Genomic DNA, 21321 nt, shown 5'->3' with positions numbered 1-21321 from the left:
GGAAATGCTCACTATTAGGCCGTACTCAGAGGGTGCCCTTTGACTTTTCTGGATTTTAGTCAAAAATGTCTACGGTGCTGCACGACCCTTAGCAGCAAGTTCCCCAGGGCCCAACTGGCCCAATTCACGTCTTAACTTCTCTTGCAGCGCGGAAGAGTGCAGCAGGTGCCTTCACCGTGCACCTGCGAGTCCTGCTCAGTTTGAAGAAGTCTGGCTGCTCGCAGCCCACGTGGTAGCTCCCAGTGGCGCAGGCTTAATCTCATGAGCGGCACTGCCGAAGGTCTCTCAGTTGTCGGAGAAGCACCCAGCTCATGCAGACATAGTAAGTTGGATTTTACAGTGGGGCTTTGGGGTATGGGGGTACAGGAGAATCCTTTCTTCAGCTCCTGGCTTGAGCCAGCGAGGGTGTGATGTCCAGCAGTCCTCAGTGATGAGTCTGGGGCAGTTTCATTGCAGTGCAGGTCCAACCTGCTGATCGTAGCCTCAGTCTATCTTCGGGAGGCTACCCAAATCCTGTGGCAATGTTGGTAGAGGCAGCCCCACCTGGCATACGGGGTTGCCAGCCATGGTACGTGGTAATAATGGTGAAGGCTCTTCCAGCAAAGCGCCCGGGCAAAGACAGTCACAAGTCTTGGCACTCCTCGAAGTAGTAACTTTACCCCCTCTGGCATGTGAGGTGAATGAATGAATGAAGGAAAACTTATAACGCGCAACTAAGCCCAAAGGCATCAAGGCGCCTAACAAAAGAAAATCAAAATGGACCCATAAACCAAAATCACGGATAGGCTCCTGCAAAAAGCCAAGTCTTTAATGCCTTCCTAAACAACGAAACAGTGTGTTGAGATTTAATTTCAATGGGAAGGGTATTCCACAATTTGGGGGCTAAAGACGAAAAGGCTCTACCTCCCCATTTGGCTCTCCGAAAACGGGGCACTGATAGCAGGCTCTTTCTAGAAGAGCGAAGGTTTCTACAGGGGGCGTAAGGCCTCAGCAAATCCCTGACCCCCCCCAGCCCCAGAGCCAGAAAGCGTTCCATAGGTCAGGCAGAGGGTCTTAAAAGTAATCCTGGCTTGAATCGGAAGCCAATGCAGACTCTTTCTGGCAGCTGTAGCAGAGGAAAGCCTGGGGGCATCAAGCACGAACTTAGCTGCCGCATTCTGGGCGGTTTGCAAACATTGCAAAGAACCTTTATCAATACCAGCGTAAAGGGCATTACAGTAATCAAGCCGTGAGGCGACCAGTGCAACCACAATTTGTTTGCGAGCCTGTGGAGCTAAATAGTGTTTTATTTTTCTAAGGATCTGAATGATGCCCCAACAGGTACCAACCGTCCTATTTACCTGCTGTGCCATGGAAAGAGAGGGATCAATCAGAACTCCCAGGTTACGAGCTGAGTCTGTGGGAGTGGGACATACACCCAGAACAGGGGGCCACCACTCAGAGGACCAGATGTCCCTCTTCCCACCAAAAACGAGAACCTCAGTTTTTTCCCCATTCAGCTTCAGTGAATTGTAAATCATCCACTGAGAAACTGCCTCCATGTAGTTCCTGAAGCTGAGAGCAGAGGTATTTCCCGCCTGGGAGAGGGACACCATAATCTGGGTGTCATCGGCGTAGGAGACCACCTCCATCCCGTAAGATCTTATTAACCTGGAAAGTGGGGCCACATAGATATTAAAGAGGGTCGGACTATGAGCTGACCCCTGTGGGACCCCATATTGCACAGGCAGGGATGGAGATAGAAACTCGCAGCACAACGGTACAGGCTTAGCGAGACCCTTGTGATGCTCAACGCTCAGTCTATGGCTGCCATCTCCTGGCATACAGAGGTTGCCAAAAACAATCCTTTACATGGGCTACAACCTGATTGGTGCTCAGTCGAATCCTCACATCGAACAGGGAGTGCTCACGGTAGGGCTCCCCACTGGACCTCGCTCCCTTCAACGCTCTCCTCTTCCTCACAGGGCACACGGGTCTTGGCAAGCAGACAGGCGCTGGTGCTCCAGGGCAAATGATATTGGTTTCCCTGAACGATGTATACTCACCAGGCGGGCAACTAGAGCCAAATTTCGGGGGGGGGGGGGGGCTGAAAAAGATTTCGGGGGGGGCTAAGTCTTCCGGCCATAGGCAGAGTGGCTGTAAGAAAGGGCAAAAACACAACAAAAGCCTCATTAACGAGTAAATGGTCTTTTAAAGACCCGTGAAGTACTCTGGTGCGGCTGCAATTAGACGGACGCCAGCCCGCGAGGCTGTCTCAGCCGGGCTGACACACATGACGGGGGGGGCTGAAGCCCATTGAGCCCAATGGGTGTTGCGCACCTGATACTCACCCAGAAGGGAGACTTGCTGGCCTTTACCCCCAGTGCTGGTCACAGTCAGAAGTCTTGTCAGAGCTTCCCCTTCTCACACAGCCCGTGTGGCTGCTTCGCAGATGACAATTTTTTACTTTCTTAACCTGCTCTTCTTATAGTCCTTTTCCAGGAATCAGATGTAATTTAGCAACTGAGTCTTTGAAGTTCTATGCTGGGGCTCTGAATCTTTTGAAGTGGACACATATTTCTTCTTTCCTATGAAAGATGTTTGTCACCCTGCAGGTAAGACTCTGAAGCCAATAGTCACACAACACTACTCATAGAAGTGACCAAAGTTCAGACCTGGATGTCAGCCACAGTGATATGTACATCAAAAGGTTAATCCCAGACCCCCAGCCCTACAGCCCCATTTCCCTTCCTGAGATGTCTAGGGCCCTTTCTTGTGATCTATCACTGAATCATAGAGCAGTCTTGTAGGATAAAATGAATCTCTTCCTTTTTCCCTCCAGTGTGTGTCTCACCCTACCCACAGGAATGCAGCAATACACCAATCTACTTTGGGTGATTCCTTTCCTCTGCATGTCTTCATCAGATAGGCCGGGGCTTCTCAAAATGGAACCCAGGGTCCTATGTTGTTTACCAATGCAGGCACATTTACTCAGTGTATATCCAATGCACATTTACAGTTCAGCACTAATATCTCTATGCGTTGTAACCTTATATGTACACATGCATTACACGCACACGCACACGCTCTCTCTCTCTCTCTCTCTCTCTCTCTCTCTCTCTCTCTCTCTCTCTCTCTCTCTCTCTCTCTCTCTCTCTCTCTCTCTCTCTCTCTCCGCACTGTTCAGCACTGAAGTTCTTATATATTCAACAAGGGTGTATTATTTGCAAATGCACAAACTGCCACGGCACGTTTATCATGTGCGTGCTGCACAATACTTCCCCCTTCATGTATTGTACTTCATGCAAGTATACATAGACCCAGAACATCCACCAGGCTCACGTGCACTACACTGCTCTGTCCCTGTACTGTTCCCTTCCCAGGCACACACACAACCAGCGCCTTGTCAGTATTCCATGTCTTTACCATACATAGGACCTTTCGGTCCCAACAGGCACAACTGAATTTAACATTTTTGCATGTCAGAAATTCACAAAGAACTCATATCCGGTGTAAGACCATTTAATTGTGCATCTGTCTCCGCTATGAGCGTGGATTTCTTCACACCTGTAAATCCCATTTACAGGGTTCAACTGGCATGGGCGGTTTGTGTTTGCAGAGGAGATCCTGTTTCCCCTGCGCTGAGTTCCACAGATAAGGCCCTAAATTAAAAGTCACACAACCTTCTCAAGTGTACTTCCGGAAACCTGGACGTGGCTCAGCATTCAGAGAGTATACACTTTAGAATGTTTGTGACTAGCGTAAAATCGGGAAAGTGCATGCAGGTAGAGGCGGAGTAGAGGTGGGCGTGCCAGCAAAGGAGAAGAGCTGAGCCAGTGGTTTGATTTGGCTCCAAGAGCCCAAGCAGGAACGAGCCAGGAACATATCTAGTGCGTGAACTTCACGTTAGTCACGTGAAAATATGCTAAAAACATTAGAATTTAAAAAGTAGTAGTATTTAACATTTGAAAGGGTTACAATTTAGAACACTGAGTGGCGCCTATTAGAAGTCATAATTTCTCACCATGAACTAAGAGGCATTCACTGCGTCTCCTCTGACCTGGTGATAGTACCACACGAGCACCAAGAGACAAGTCCCAGTGACCATTTAGCCTTTATATATGGTACCAATTTTTAGCAATATTGTTATTAAAGATGGAGCACTATTATTGGCATGGTGATTATATACAAGATGTATTTTTGTTTACAGTGCACATGGTGAAATGCCATATTACAACGTGCTGTCAAATGTGATGAGCAAGGTAAAAGAAGCATAGTGAAGAAAAGAAGTATAATTAGATCATGTGTTTAATTTGAGCCGGTGGTTGCTGGTGTAGGGCACCAGCACTTATTTTTCCAGAATCCGATATTAACCGAGTGCAAGAAAGAAAAAAACACACAGAACGGACAGATGGATGACGAAAAAATAGCAAAAACACCACAAGCAGAAAGCAGAAATTTGCAAGAAAAAGGGGCAGGGAGTGTTTGGTAGTGGATTACATACTACTAGCCGCCATCCCCATATAACACTGTTCTCTCCCTTGCTATATCTCTTCGCTCCCATGCCTCACCTCTTCCAAGGCTAACTTTCCCCTCTCCTTTGTCTCCCCCACCTGAAGGAGAATGGGGGATGGTTCTAGGTTTGTCTGAGAGCGGGCAGAAGGGACGGGGATCGGCTCATTTTGGGCTCGAGGGTCCAAGAGGACCTGGAGCTGAGACAGAGCCAGCATAAGGCTCGGGTATTCAGTGGCTGGCCCACCTCTGAGGTGGAGTGCTCCCTTCTAATTCTCCTTATTTATTTGTGATAGATCACTCTGGGTCGATAAACCTGCTACCTAAGTGAGAAATCCCGCAAGAATATTGACCAAAAGGTGCAGGGGCTTCGATGTACTTTTCGCTGCCCTATGGTCAATCGCAAATAGGAACTTTTATCGATAATACACTAACACTGTTGTATTTTGCTATGAGACAACATATCCTCTAGATGTCAGTATAAGACCGATAGATCGTGCCTAGGAAACTGATATTATTGTGGCAAGTTTAGAACTGCAAAAGCACAGAAAGAATCTTTCTGCTTTAAATTACGCATTACATTTTTTCATTAATACGGGTTATGTGTGTACAGTAATCTGAGATTTTGTTACAGTTTTCGTTACTAGTTCCTTAATATTGTGCCTTGAAACCCATGACCTTTCCGTCTCACCAGTCACACTTAAGTAACATTCAGAGAGGTATCACTCCCAGTGACGTAGCTAGACCGACTGCCATCCTGGGCGGACACTAATTTGCCTCCCGATTCAAAGGAGGCGGGGGGGGGGGGGAGTTTCTGGTGGACACGACTTGTAACCTCTGCCGCCCTCAAAAACACAGTTCGTGAAAGTCGGTCCATTTCTTACCACCCCAGGCTCTAGAGGATCACCGCACAGGTTTTACTATAGAAGGTCATGGGGTCCACTCAGAAACAGTGTAGGCGGTACCCAAGGAGGTTCACAGACATCAACACAGGGTCTGTCCTCGACCTTCCAAGATGCAATGTATTTGGAGTAATGTGAAAGGGAGGAGTCAGAGGAGAAGTTCATGAGAGGAAGGGGGGGAAAAAAAGTGTGGAGGGAGGCAGGGTGTTTCCCCTATGCCAGAGGTCTTCAAACTTTTGTAGGTTGAGTCCCCCCAGCTCGATTTTTTTTAGCTGTTGCGCCCCCCCCCCCCCCCCCCCCCCCCCCAACACCTGACAAATTTCTGGAATCTGGTATATTACATAATCGACCGCCGCGCGCATATCCTGGGTCATATCCAGCAAATAATGTTCAACACAGTAAGAGTGTTTAGTAAAGTGCAGGTTTGTGAGTGGTTGTGCTGAAAAGGCAGATTATTACACAGCTCAAACCACCATTTCCTAGATAAAATATGCGCAAATTGTTTTTACTAGGATGCTTTTGTTTTACACATGACATTGATTAAAAACACCACCAACATAGATGTGACGGGTGTGCCTGTTTTTCGCCACGGACGGTCAATCTGTGGATGGATTTTTGCAACTGCCATCCTCAGGTTTTGCTCCACATCCAGGGGCAGATCTACAAGGCACTTCCGAAGCATAGGGATGCGACATATTTACAAGAATATGACGCATCTCTGTGCTTCCCCTTGCGCTGGCGCACAAACTGCAGCCATGCGCTAGCGTAGGCATCCTTGCTCCATGGTGCAAGGATGCCTGCGTCATGGGGAGATTGTTTTTGTGAAGGAAGGGGCATCTTCCTGCACATAAACAATCACTACAGGCATTTCCCTCTTTCAATGCATGCTATAGAATGCAGCACGCGTTGAAAGAGGGAAAAACGAGGAGAGATGAAAACATTTCTCCTCACTGGGGCTCGCTAAGCCACCTCTATGGTGGCGTAGCATTCAGAAGCATTTCCAGATTTACGATTCCTCGTAAATCTGGAGATGTGTCTTGTTCCATGGGTGTTGCGTGGGAACACCCACAGCAATACCCATGGAACAACCCTTCAACACAAAGTGCTGCGTGTGAAGGGGCCGTATTTACAAGGAGAGGAAAAGTCACGCAGGGTGGCTTTTCCCGTCCTTGTAAAAATGAAGGAGCCCCCTGCGCCACCAGTACGTCACGAAAAGTGACGTACTGGTGGCGCAGGGCGCTTGTAAATCTGCCCCCTAGTCTTTAATACCGCAAGTGCTGAGAACCCAATCTCACATAAATAGGACGAACTGAAATGCAAGAGAGTTTTGATAGCGTTTTCTCTCAAAGCTGAATATTCTGCAGACATTTTCAGCCAAGACAGGGACTGTAAGGGAGACAGTGTTGTCAGATTTTTCGAGCACTCCCTAGCTCAGAGCTGGTACGCGAGAAACAAATCTTCTCTAGAAATCATTAATAAACGTTTTAGGCAGCATTATAATGGGATAATTGCCCACCAACCTGTTATGGACCCGAAGACAAAGTTGAAAGTCCACAGAGAGGGCGTTGAACGAACACCTAATTGAGAATTCCTAAGTAGTACGATAAGTTGCTTGCCTGAAGCAGTTGGGGTTAAGGACGCGTCGGGCTTATGTTAAAAAAAAAAAATAGAACTAATAATAAATGAATAATGTCTATTTTACTTCAGAGCAATGTTGTCTGACAAACTTTGTGGTGGCAGGGACATGTTAAGGATTTTGGGTGCCCTGGGCCAAAACTATTTTGGGGGCCCCTGTTCAGTGCAGTTTTGAGTCGAAATGATTTACTTTCAGCTCTGCCTTACCCTCTTTAGCCAGGCTACTAACGGTGCACAGGCACTATGGTTGAAATTCTAACAGTGTTTACATCTAATATTCATAGATAGTGATGTGTGTTTTCACTGTTGTAACAAAGCAGCAGCCCACTAATTTTACAGCGAATAATATCTGTGACATCCTTCAATTTCTCATATGTGAGGACCCGCTTGGATATAAAATAAACTTTTTATGGTTGTTGCTTGAAACAAACATTTCTCTGCAAGTAGTAATAAACTCCTTACATCAATCACATTTAAAAGAAATAAAACAAAACGGTATTTACAAGAATTTGTTTAGGAATTATTCCAGGCCATCAGGGCAAAAACAGAGCTGTCTATCAAGGGGCCCGCTGGAAAGCTGGATTGCAGTGCGTGTAAATGTGTCCTTTTGCAGTTTAGGATGAAAATCTTGATGGGGCACGACATGCCCATACTCGTGTACAGGGGCGCAACTAGACCCGAACTTCGGGTGCGGGTTAACACTCCCAGCCAGGGCTGGCTCAAGCACTTGTTGCACACAGTGCAGCAGTCTTTTTCGGTGCCCACTCCCACATTTCCTCCTTCTCCATGAATTCCCTCACTACCACTCATCAACTATGCACCTCATCTCTCTTCATTTTGTTATAGCGCTACTCATTGTTTACTCACACTCAGTTCTGTGATCTGCATGGTACACATTCTATGAAGCAGGCACATTAACCCTCTGCGCTGTGTGGATGGCAGGAGTGCACGGGGAGCCACGCAACAGTTTGTGAGTAGGGTAAGAGGAGTGTCTGCAGGGTGAGCGAGGTGACCATATGAATTTGGGTGCAGATATAAGTTCAGAGTGGGACGAATGAATGTATGGTTAGTGGTGGGCTTATTTGAGTGAGATTGCAGATTGAGCAGTGAGGGGGACAGGTGAGTGAAGTGTCACTTGAGCGCAGGTTGAGTAGTGTGCTCGTGTGATTGCAGGGTGAGGTACAGGGTGAACAGTGCAAGTGAATTGTGAGTGCAGAGTGATCACTGTGAGTGCAGGGTACGTGGGTGAATGGTGTGAGTGCATGGGGATCAGTGTGAGTGCAGGGTGAGCATGAAAGTGAAGGGCGAGAACGAGGAGCAGGTTGTCTGAATGCAAGGTGCATTCCCCGACATTTGAAGTAACTCAGAATGTTATTGACGGCAGCGTAGGGTTTCAAAAGTGTTAAACTATTGCTAATATGGCAGTAACCAGGGATCAGGGTGGAGGAAATAAATAATGTGGTGATCTTGCAACAAACTCCCAGTCTTGTGATTAGGGTTGCCAGCTCATTATTTTGATGTCCCAGGCGGTGCAAAAATAAGCAGTCACCTAAAACTGTATTGTCAGTACTTGTCCATGCATACTTTGAACAGCAAATATACATGGAAATAACTTTTACTTGTTTTCTAGGGCTGCCTGAATAATCTTTGGCTGATAATAAAAAGGAACATGCTTCTTTATTTACAGACAAGCAATTTGCAGTCTGTTTAAAAGAACACATGGCTGGCTGGCACTTTGCGTGCCTGCCTGTGTAGTTTTAAAATAAACTTTGTCTCCTTTCTGGGAAGAACTAACCCTCCCAGGAGGGGGTTAATTCATAGAGCTGAAATGCTTCAGCTGCAGTGAGAGGCAGGATGTCTCCACTGCTTAAACTGAAAGCAAACCAACAGACAGGCATTTCAGCTGCAGTGCAGGGCTAGGAGTCTCCTCTACTATAATATCGAAGAAGGTCTGTTCGTTTACCTTCGGTTTTAGCAGAGGAGACTTCCTACCTCCTCACTGCAGCTGAAGCATTTCAGCTCTATGAATTAAACCCCTCCTGGGACGGTTAACATAACAAAAGCATGGGCACTTCGTGGCCCGTCGATTTCCCCTCCGTCCCCCCCCACCGGAGTTCTCTAAAAAGGCTTGCGACTCAGGGAACAAATGTAAAATTAGAGTGGAGAGCGTGCCCCCCCTAGGATGGTGTCACACCCCCCCCCCTGGGGGGCACGCCCCACAGATTGAAGAAGTCTGCCCTATGCTCTTTTACAGCACTAATGGGTACAAATAGGGAAGACCCCATCTGCCCTTCATCTGGAAACCAGGGTTGTTTGTCATGGAAGGATGTTTTAAGGAGTCAGCTGGAGCATAAAAAAGGTGGGCAGTGGCCATCCAAAGGTGGTAGACGGGACAGACTGGAACAAAGGGCGGAGGTGGCACAGGATATGTGCTCTACAGCTGCCATCAATGGACCAGCCACCAATGACCTAAGCCGTTTCATTTTTAGTCATCAATCAAAATATGTTTAAAGTACTATTATATGGAGAATATTTGTTAAGGATACGTTCGGAGGTAAGTGGTTTTGTAAGGGGTTAAAGGTAAGAGTTAAAGATTTAAGTGATTAAAGAATAAGGTGTAAGGGTAAGATGTTATGGGTAAAGTGTATTGTGGTAAGGTGAGATTTAAGGGTATGGCATAAATGGTAAGGTGTAAAGACGAAGATAATAACATATTAAGTACTATACTGTTGGAGCCTTGAAGACTGACTCTAGTGCTCGATATGAGGAAGGTGTTGGTCTCCCCTTCTTCCACGGCTCGGCATTGGTTGCGGGTTCAAGGGTTGATGTCTGCTATGGGAATGATTGGGCTTGGTTGCACTTGTACCCTCTGGTGAATCATGTTCTGGGCCATTGGTGTCCAGGCTCTCAGGATTACAAACAGCTGATTCTGGGGGAGTGTGGAAAATTCCTGGGCCTTGTCCTGGTGTCTGGAGGATCAGACACTTATGCAGGGCTCTCCCTTTGTTTCCCAGGAGAGGGTGATACTGACTACAGATACTGTGAGCTGGGTTGGGGGGCAGTGTTTGCCCAGCAGTCTGTTCAAGGGATCTGGTCAGTCCAGAAGGTAGGAATGTCTTTGAATTGGAGGAAGTTGAAGGCGTTGCAGTTGTCCTTGTCTCATTTTCTTCCTTGAATCCTACACCGGGATGTGCTGGTAAGGATGGACAATACGGTGGTGGTATGTTATGTCAACCACCAGGGGGGTGCCAAGGTGGCTTCTCTGAACTTGTTAGCGCAACAGACTTGCCGGTGGGCAGAGTGGAATTTATTGTCTCTGAGAGTGTTGCATCTGCCGGGGGCTTTGAACTCTGAGGTGGCTCACTTGAGCAGGTTGTTTCCCTCCCTGTCGGAGATATGCTTGACACCGGTGATGTTTGGGGCCCTAATTAGGTGCTTTGGGATGACGGTGGTGAACCCGTTTGCGGCTCCGGGCAATGCCCTGAGCGACCAGATTTGCTCTCTGGTTTTAGCTGGACTTTGTTTGGAGAGTGGATGCGCTGTCATTCCGATGGGGATGGGGGCTTGATGTATGCTTTTCCTCCGATTGCCTTGATTCCGAGGGTTCTGCTGCAGGTCAAGTTGGATCGGGCTTCGTTGATCCTGGTGGCACCTGCTTGGAGCCAGAGACCGTGATTCCCTCTGTTGTTGAGGTTGGCAGTGAGCCCTTGCTGGCCGTTGCCGGTGGTTCCTTGTCCCCTGTTGTATCCTCCTCTGTCCAGGGATTGTCTCGTCCGCTTACATCTGGCGGGTTAACTGTTGAGAGGATGAACCTCGTGGCTATGGGGTGTTCTCCTGAAGTGGATCTGTTTATCCAACAGTACCAGCGCCCTTCGACTCTTAAATCCTATGCTCGGCATTGGGTGTCTTTTCAGGGTTGGTGTTCAGATCGGGCTGGTCGACTATGGAGGTGGATCATTTGTGGTTCTTGGATTTCCTGAAGGTTGACTTCAACTTGGGTCTGGCTGTGTCCTCCTTGCAGGCTCAGTGGGCGGCAGTGAGGGCCTTTCGGGGTCCGGCCTGTGAGCCTATTGTTCCTTTGGTGTCCCAGTTGTTGACGAGTTGTTTCCTCAAAAAGTCCATGGTTAAGTCCTTTACACCAGGTTGGGATCTTCCATTGGTCCTAAGGGCTTTGCAGTCGGCTGCCTTTGAGCCTCTGGAGGAGGTGTCTCTGCGTTTTCAGACAATCAAGGTGGTTTTTCTTGTCGCTATTACTTCGGCCCGGAGGGTTGAGGAGTTGGGTGCCATGCTGTGTTCAGAGACCTTTTCGCATTTATTTTCCAGATCTGGTCGTTCTCCGTCTTGATCCTTCCTTTGTTCCCAAGGTCCCTTCCTCGTTTCACTGCTCGGAGGATCTGGTTCTGCCTTTGTTCTGTCTTGATCCTCTTTCTGAGGAGGAGGTGCAGCTGCACTGTTTGGATGTTGAACTGGCTTTTGAAGTGTACTTATTACATACTCTGCCTTTTCGTAGGGTGGATTCCCTTTTTGTGACCTTTAGCCTCGCAGTCAGGGTCTGAAGCCTTCTGGTGCTACTCTGTCAGTGGCTGAGGTGGACTGTGGGGGCAGCGTATGAGGCTTGTGGGGTGCTGGTGCGTGCGTCAGTGCAAGGGTGATCGACACGGGGTGTGGCTGCTTCCTGGGCTTGTTTTCAGGGGGCTTGTATGGCTGAGATCTGCAAGGCTGGTACTTGGAGTGCTCCTCACACCTTTATGTCCCATTATCGTTCGGTGGTGGGTGGGACTGGGTCAGATGTGTTTAGGGACACTTATTTGCTTTATCTGCAGGTGGTGTGAGTTTATGCTTGTGCTAATAAAGTCTGTTTTCTGCTATTTGATGAAGGCTATTCTTGCTTTGGTATCAGCTCATGCTGTATTGACTGTGACAGGGAGGTCAGGTGAGGAGGTAATGACCGGTTATTTACCGGTAATATTCATTACTCTGAGTCCGAGACCTCCCCATCAAAGTCCTGGTTTCCATCCCTCTCTCCCTGTTCGGCTTCTTGTGCTTAGGGGTATAGAATGGGCTTACAGGGGTCATGGGTTATAAGCCACAAGATGTGGGAGTGACCTGGAGGGTAGGGATGGGCTAAACGACTTTTGCTTGAAAGTTCTGGGGGAAGAGCTATGCTCATGCGGTATTGACTGTGGCAGGGAGGTTTTCCACTTGGAGTAATGAATATTACCGGTAAGTTACCGGTCATTACATCCTATTGAGAAGATGGCAAACCAAATCATTCTTGGAAGATTGTCGAGGGCTCGCTTTGATTGATTTAAATGAGTGAAAGAGTTTGGTGCATGGTTAGGGGTCTCTGCTGGTCTGGCAAGCTGCTGTTATGTTTCATACAGGTACCTAAATATAGGCTCAGGTAGTAACCAAACCTTTCACCTATATTTCCCCTGCCATTACACTACATAAAGGTTCTGGGTACTGAACTTTTACCTAGTTACGGTACTGCTTGAAGGATGTGGAGTTTTGTCCGAAAACTAGCCTCATTCATTATTGTAGGAGAGTAGGATCTGCACTTATGTTGCCCCCACTTTTTTCCTAATGTTAACACTGGTTTCTGGCTATAGTCTGACTGGGTCCCTGCTAATCAGGGCCCCAGTCTCTGTTCTCTCTAAACAACTTGGAGTGCATATTTGATGCACTAGTGATTGGATGCTGTGGTGCCTTATGAGCCCCTAGTATATGGTACCCTAGGTACTTCACAGGCCTACCAGGGGCTGAAGCATGTACTATACCACCCCTGGGAAGCAGACTAAATCTGACACCACAGGCCTGCTACTGCAGCCTGGGTGAGGTAGTGTTAGCACTCCTCATTGAGGTATAGGTTTCCTATATCTCACCATACACACACATAAAAACCTATCAGTCACCCCTAAGGCAGGCCCTATCAATCCTGAGGGCAGGGTGCTTGGTTTACAATGTAAGGGGATGCCTCTGCCTGAGCAGGACCCATCTGCAGCTGGCAGAGTCTATTCTCTGTGGCTGTTTGTAGATGCGGTTAAAACATATACTCTTAAGTGCATTATAACCTACCGGTAAATGCTAACTTTGGAATGACTGCATCAGAACATGTCTTGTTTGGCGTCAAACAACTTGGAATAATACCCCCACACCCATAACTGGTGTGGGAGTATGATCCCACCCTTCTAGAGGGGACGACATGTACCCACTGTGGAAACACGGTAGAAATCTGAAAGAGCCCTGGCATAACACACTGGATGCCACCAGCACAGACCCTGGGCTGCCCTCCTGCTGCTGACTGAAACTCGCAGTGGAGGAGGCCCAGCAATAGGCATCCTGTCACAGGGAGGTGTCACCACCTTCCAGACAGGATTTAGTGTATTGGGGCTGGGTGGGTGCACTCCTAGAGTGCTTTGAAGTCCTGCACTGGGGGAGCAGTAGGCTCCTCTGTGCATATGCCAGCTCAAACCGGTTCAGGGGCTACCTGTCCCTGCTCTGGCGTGAAACTGGACAAAGGGAAGTGGGTGTATCCACCCCCTACCCTGACTCTCCCAGAGGAGTGGTCATAAACCTAGTCCCTCCCTATCTTTTAGTATAAGATAGGGAACCCTTGCCATTGCAAACTAGATATCCCTGGATGACACTTTACAAGAAGAATCCTGGCCCTTCTATGTTCCACTACCTTTGGAAGACAGAAGAATCTCCCTTGGAGTCAAGGAGTGACTCCCCTGCTTGGCAGGCACCAAAAACTCTAATCAACGGTCGCAAACTTTCCGGCTCCCGCCGGAGTCCGAAGTCCCTGCAGCCCAAGAAGTGGATTTCCTGACTTCTTGATGGCCATTGTGAGTCCCCAGCAGAGCTGAGCCGAGAGGACCCCAGAAGTGGCGAGGAACAGCAATACCCGGGTACCATGCACTATTGTCAAGTGCAACCCCTTCACGATGTTCAACGAACTTGTGCATTGGACCATTTGTGGCCCAAGCCTCCAGCAGGTTGTGCACTGAAAATCAGAGGCCTACCCCATCCCAAGTGACCGTGGGCTCCTGTAAAGCATTTCCTCATGAGGCGTCTTTGCGATCCCTTGCCCATTGGCTTATGGGTCCCCTGAAGACTTTCTGATCAAACCAAAGGGCTCCCCTGGTTGCTCCAGGTCTGTCCTCACTTACAACTTCGCTGGGTGAGTCCCTCAGACCTTGCTGGTCTGCACCGCTGACTTTCTTCATTTTCCACGAGACTTGCTGTTGCCAAGGCTTGTTGGCTCCAATCCGGTTGCCAACACCTCAGTGAGCTGCAAACGTCATGGGACACTCCGAATCCAGCTGCTGGCCATCGTTGATGCCTCCTGGACCTCGTTGGTTGAAGAGTCAAAACACCCTTGATCACCTGAAATCACCCGACTTCTGTGGGCATCCATCTTCCTTGCCCCGGGTCACTGGCAAGTTACTGTGAACACTGTCCCTTCTGCTTTCAGGTCTTCTTCATCTTGAATCCAGCCTTGGATTCCACCGGACACTTCTTCAGTCTTCACAAGCAGCAAAACTTCTTTGGCTTCCATAGAAAACGACGACGCGACCCGACACCAAAAGACACCTATGCACCCGGTTTCCCTGGGTGAGGTAACTCGTGCACTCCAGTGCTCCAGTGGGTGTTGGCCCTCGAACTTCTTACATTGTAAGTGACTTGCTTGTAGACTTCCTAGAAGTATCCTTAAACTTAAAAAATCCAACCGCGACTTGCTCCATTGAAATCAATAGGGAACCCGCGGCTGTGTTCTCACACTGTACGCATCTCTCGTGGGTCTTATACTTACCTGCCTTGGGTGGATTAGTGAAGCCCCAGCGAGTCTACAGGCCCTAGGCCTTGTCCCCTTGCAAGCCGACATTCCAAAACCTCTTTTTTAGTATATGGTCTGGTACGCCCCTAGGGCCCCAGCCATATTTGTGCTTAACTGATTGTGAAACGTTGATATTTGAATGTGTTCCTGACTTATAATCTCATAAAGAGATTAGTAGAGTGTGTCTAGAAATAAATACATATATATTTGATATATATACCTGTGTGGTGTCCTTTCATTTGGTAATTCAAGAGATTATAAGGTAAAACAAGCTGCTTTACATTCCTCAGAGACTTAGCATGAAGGCTGCTCTCCACAGCTACCACTAGGATAGCTTTCTTTAAAAGGTTCTCACAATTATGTATGAGGATTCTTGGAATCTTTGCAGGACTACCATCTCCTGCATAATAACTATGTATAAGGGTCATTCCTTCCATCATCCTAGTCCGACATGACACAGCAAGGTATATCCCCTGAGGGTACCCCTTTGGGTATATAAACGCCATATCTTTGCTGAGGCAGGGAGAGTAGAAAAAGACTTCCATTCTGACACACTGACGCAAGACGCTGAGGTTCCTCTATGCAGACACTCTAGCTTGCAGTGGTCTGACATCCCTTGTGGGGTGTCCATCTCGAGACCTAGACGGGGTTCCACAGTCTCTCACTTCAGGTAATGGGTTTGACTTTATCCTAGAGGGATTCTTAGCTGTACACCTACATACATGCTAGGTACACTTAGGTACATCTAGTTAGGGTCGCATCGTAGGAGTATGCGTTATTACTGTCATGTATTTATATACCTGCCTGCATTCATTGTTTTAGCACTATGGTAGGAATCTTCCATCCTTTTACTCTTTTGGTGCTTATAATCATTTATATCTGCTTCTGTCTTATGGTTGTTTAAGCACACCTATTTTACACTAGAATGACGCTGGTTCAATAAATACTTACTGAAAACGCCCCCACCTTTTATTCTGTGTATCTCTCTGTGACAAAGTGAACACGAGTGACTGAGCGAAAAGTATTGCACTGTTTTCACGATCCCTGATGGGACAGAGTTGTCATGTTCGATATTTGCCAAGAAATATTCTCTCCTTGGTAAGAGGAGTTTACAGTGGCACTGTAAGCTAGCAGGTATACAGGCAAACATACCCGGTGCGGGTGTCTGGAGTCAGTCTGGGCACCTATCCCACAGTCTATGTTGTCTAAACGCGCAGATCCTATATAGGTTTATAGGAAAGACACGACACTGCATCCATTGAGGTCACCACCAGAAGCTTTTACAGGTGGTCACAACTATTGGCCTGGGGCCTATCCCTCTAATTATCTTCGGTTCTTTCCTCCGTGGCCTGAGCCAGCTTGAGGGGTGCAGGTGAATCTCAGACACCCCAGCTTCTCCAGCCTGAAGGCAGTGAGGGCAGCTGATGGAGGGCCCTCGGCTAGCCAGGTGCTGGACTCATCTACGCTGAGGGCAGAACAGCTTCTACTCCACTACTATCCTGCCCGGCCACGCCAGTTTCTCTAAGATCTTTCCTTCTTTTGCAGGTGGTTATTTTTCTCCAGTTTTCTTTGTGTTGGCGATGCTGCTTTTCAGCAGTAGGGTGCACATTCTTCCCTCTCAAAGATTTTTCAGTATTTTTTTTCCATTTTATGTAATTATTTTGTCAGATTACATTAAACCATGCAACACCTCTATCCATTTAACATTCACTGTTACATAGAGAGATTAAAGAAAGATCACTGTATTCATAATTAACTTAAACAAGTTTCTTCTAGAAAGTCAGAGCACCATTCAACTACTTTCTTTTCAGAATAATTTGGAGCCATAAGACATTTAAACAGGAGACGCTCTCAAGGTAACTGCATTATACACGTACCTGTTCTGCATTCCTGGCATTACATAAGCATTGGCAAAGCCAACAGGTCTGGCCTTCCACAGTGTATGCACTGACCTGAGACATCACAGTCAGGTACGTGAACAGAGCATACCTACAGACAGCTGTCAGTCACACATGCATACACACCACATGGTAATACAAAGACACCATGCACGCACAAGCAAGCATGTAGAACGCCTGTGTTTCAGTGGACCCGTTTGTGCTGCATGTGCACATGCATCCATATGTGCTTGTTGTGTGCATACCCTACCTACAGTACATGCACCGGCCCTACTGTTGGTCCCTCTATGCACTGCAGGAAAGCCAGACCCGTTGGCACTGTAATCATTGCTTACATTTGGAGTGCTGGGTTTATGTAGGTTGTTTTTATACTTGTATTGGGGTTCTTCTCAAGGTAGGTTTGGCTTCCTATGGATTTCAGACCAGTGCTTAATTTGAGCCGGGGCTTTCCGGTGCTCGGCACCGGCACTTAATTTTCAGCACCGGCGCTTGTGACAGATGGAGCTGTCTGGCCATATTAGAGATGCTCACAACAACAGTTAAGTATTAATTAAATATATTAAAAAAAATTACTATTACCTGCCGCCCAAGTCATTCTTATAGCTTTGGGGGCCTAAAAAAGTCCAAATTGTCACACTTGTAGAAGTATGATGGTTAATAGTTGAGTTGTTACCATCACTGGCAGTGCTGGCAGGGGCAATCTGTGGTGCAAGCTGCAGTAGACTACTGACGAGAGCCCTGGCACTTAATTTTTTACAAATTAAGCACTGTTTCAGACGTACCAACAGCTTGGGCAATGCCCTGGCTGCCTTTGTGTGCTGGGCTCTTGTCTTTTTTGACAATGTTGCTCTCCTTCTTTTCTTGTCTTGCTGCACATTAAAAGTGTGTAATTGCACATCCTTGCAAACATCTTTGTACAAATAAAGAACATACACAGTGGGTTCTCAGGTTCTGCAAAACTGTTCATCATCTGGAATTATCTGTTTGATGTGGGTGGAGATATCAGGATTTTCTGTTACATCAACATGATGTTATGGCTCCCGGATAGCTTTCCATTCATCTTCCACAATCTTACTAGAAGGTAAGCAGACACGATGAAAGAGGGATATTACATGTTCGATGTTTTATATTGTATTATAGTTCTTGCATTTATTTAGTATTTACTACCCCTATGTGGCTAAGCACTTGTTTACATGGGAGCAAACTACGCTGTATATGGTGTGTGTTTGGAAGGATGTTGGTTATTTTTGACCCTACACAGGGAGTGTTGCCATGTCGTGGGTGATTACCACAAAGGTGTTTGTGGGGGGTTTTGAGAGGCTAGGTTGGAGGTAAAAGCTAGGAAGCTTAGTTGATTTCTCAATGATGTCTTTTTGTCTGAAAATATAGGACCTTGAAGTAATTATGAACAAAAAAAGGAAACTTATTCCAGAATTAACCAGGGTCGTCTTTTCTTCTCTTCAGGGCAATTGGCAAACTTGGATGTCCCAGAAGTCTCGGGAAAAAAAGAGAAAAGGCAAGCGAGGGGTATGTATGATTTCGATTTTTTTTTTTTTTTACCAGTTCCCCACACCATTAGTGAGAATAGTAGGTGAGTATTTGTGTTCTTCAGAAGGGAAATATACCCAAGTTGTATGCCTACTTTCTTAGCTTGACAACAAAAAAACAAGCATTGGCATAGCCAATAGGTCTCGCCTTTTGGACCTTATAAGTGTTTAGCCATGCAACAGTTAATGTTACTGCACCAAGGATATTACTGCACCAAGGATATTGTGCTGGATAACTAAACACTTAAACGGTCCCAAAGGCGAGACCTATTGGCTATGCCAATGCTTGTTAGCATTTGAGTGTGATTATAGAGGTATGGGTGAAACCGTTTAGGGCCGTTCCGTCCAGAATTTGATGGCCTGTGGTGTTGAAAGCACTGGTAGATAACAAGGGTATAAGAAGTTGGGAATGGGCACAAGTGAAGGGTATGACATGAAATTCCAAATGTCAAAATCATAAAATGTGTGATTTAAGATATGGATGTCGTTTAAGAACAAATGTGTTATTTTCTTGAAAGTTAAAAACAACCAATAACTGCATTGTAAATAGGGACACGAGTTTTCCATTTTTACTATAAATGCTTCCCTCTCTTTATTTTAAAAATCACAAAGAAGTAGAGGTTAAGGGTCTGATTTGCAAAGGGACTTACGTGTAGTAAAGGTACAAGTGTGGAGTCTCTGCACTCTGGGCAGCCTCTCTGTCCAGCGCACTGCAGTGAGTGCAGTGCGGAGATTCTGCCATGAGTGAAGAGACACATAACCTTATTGCACATTAGTCCCTTTGTGATTTGAGCCCTAAGCCTTCATTTAAGGGTCTCACCATATGTTCAATCATGTCTGCTAGATCAAACGTTATGCATATAATCAGAAGCCCTAGTATTAAAACATGCCATCTTGTAATGTGCCATACATTGTCATTACCTTTTCTGTTTGCGAAAGGCACCAGTTATCGAAAGTAGTAAAATAAACTTTTACTAAACTCACCTTGGTGAAACTGCAACGATTGCTGCTGCTTATTGAGGTGCATAAGGGCTGGTACCCAGCTAATGCCCTCATTGAGAAAAGTGTGGGGTGACCAGCAATATCAAAGGAGAGGCAGAACGATCTAAGAGTATGAGCATAGACAAGAACAGAGGAGAGGATAGGATAGTGGAATGAAGGGTCCCGAACACAGGAGAGGGTTGAGTAGTTGGCTACAGGACAGGCAGTCAGTGCGAAGGGAAACGCAGGGGAAACTGTTTGATGAAAGAGGCAAAGATTTTATGAAGGGAGGACGAAATGGTTACAGGGGGGGGCACAGGGTGAATTAGCTACTTTCATAAGAGGAAACGTTTGTTAGGACGATGTTGTGTTAAATCGTAATAATGTAACTGCGCAGGGTTGAGGCGAGTGAGGACTTGAGCACTGTGGACTAATTATAGTGTTAATCTTGGAGCAGATGTAGCAGGGTGAAGTCATGAGCAGGTAAGGATGAACAATAGAATACTGATAATTGAAGATGATGGGGAGAGTAAAGAGCTAAAGGTTTGCACAGAGCGCTTGTGGATGGTGAGGTAATGAGGTCCTGGAAATAGATAGATTTGACACCTCCTAGATCATTATGCAGTGTATGAAGGGCTTGCTTATTAACCAAGAAGTTAGCAGTGAATATGTGCTTTCGCCATTTATGTACTGCTGCCCTCATTTACTGTTATGCGCTCTTATTTCAAGTGTAATTCATGGCTGAGGCCTATCTTTGGTACAAGGTGGATAATGAAGCAGTTGTATGAGCTGTAGTGCAAGACTGAAGTGAGGTCTTTATGAAGATCACGTGGAAAGCAGTGAGAGCAGTGGGGTCCTGTTTTCTACAGCAGATGGGTACATGAGAGAGCGATCTACAAGGAGGCGATCTGATTTGCATGTGAAATGTGTGATGTCAGATGGAGCGATGATGGGTTTAGATTTGGATAAAGTGTTTGAAATTAGCATAAGATTGAGTGGCTTACCTTGCTTGTGGGTGGCATTAAGGAAGGTGTCATTTGAGGAGTGATCAGACAGAAGTGGAGACACTGCCGAAAGCATCAGTAAAATATTTTGGCAAGTTATGGTCACACCAGTGAAAGCAGAATTTGGTGAAGGCAATAAATAGGTGTGTAGCATAATTTCCGCCAGCTGTAACTGAAAGCCATTACTATATAGTTACAGAGACGAATGCGTTTCCAGATGTTTGGAATGAAAGAGGCTTATGGTGCGAGTCCTAATGAGAAAACATCTTGTCATCCATAATAAAACACTGACCAAGGAGAGTAAGATCACATAGGTATGCTTTACTAAGGTAATACCTAAAACAAAACAAATGTTAGATTGGTTTTGAAATAACAGTAAAAGCATGAGTCTGAATCTTAGGACCTGGAAGGCCAGTGCAATCAGGAGTGAAATACGGACAGTATTGGAGCATGCTAGTATAAACTATGTTCAGGATCCTTTGAGACACCTTTAAAAATACATTTTAATACAAGTAAAAGGGATAGCTCCTTTCCGCTCCTAAAGCGTCTTTTTTTTAACGCAGAACAAAATGCTGTATGGTGCTCTGTAAAACACGTTAGCGCCACCTGGTGTATTTCATGCAATACGGCCCCAGAAATGTTCTGCCAAATGCAATGGATCTCCGTCACATAAACAAAGGCAATAAAAATCAAACATCAAAGCGGAGAAAGTGAAAGTAATCGAGCAGAGCATCAAAGGGCTGGGTGAGAAGGGAGGGGGGAATGCAAGGGTCAAAGCAGCTAAAGTGAAAGAAAGCTATAGAGAAGGGAGGGGGGAGTGGGAGCAGCTGTGCACGTGCATGTGATCGTGCACTCAAGGTTTAGGCCAGCCAAAAGACTGTGGGTAGCACTTTGAAAATCCCACATACAAAATGTCTCTTCGAGCCTTTGGCTCAGCGAGACCTAATTATGTGCCCAAAAAAGAGTGAATGAAAGGAAGTAATAGTGAAGATATAATAAAAGGAGAAAACAAAATTAGAGGAG

The 21321-nt window shown here is 46.5% G+C and overlaps 1 protein-coding gene across 3 annotated transcripts in view; it reads left to right on the top strand.

Annotated features, from left to right (window-relative positions):
- Positions 1-21321, top strand: part of LOC146785503 (uncharacterized) — a 213389-nt gene that overhangs the window by 14275 nt on the left and 177793 nt on the right. For all 3 annotated transcript variants that reach the window (XR_014970426.1, XM_085633352.1, XM_085633351.1), the window contains exon 2: positions 18231-18293. Coding sequence is in view for 2 of the 3 variants with exons in the window: in XM_085633352.1 (XP_085489478.1) it covers positions 18231-18293 (63 nt within the window). In the remaining variant the exon portion in view is untranslated. The remainder of the gene's footprint in view (positions 1-18230; positions 18294-21321) is intronic.

Source organism: Triturus cristatus, chromosome 11, assembly GCF_964204655.1.
Source record: "Triturus cristatus chromosome 11, aTriCri1.1, whole genome shotgun sequence".
Lineage (NCBI taxonomy): Eukaryota > Metazoa > Chordata > Amphibia > Caudata > Salamandridae > Triturus > Triturus cristatus.
The sequence above is the reverse complement of the archived record's forward strand: the minus strand, read 5'-3'. Positions and strand labels throughout refer to the sequence as shown.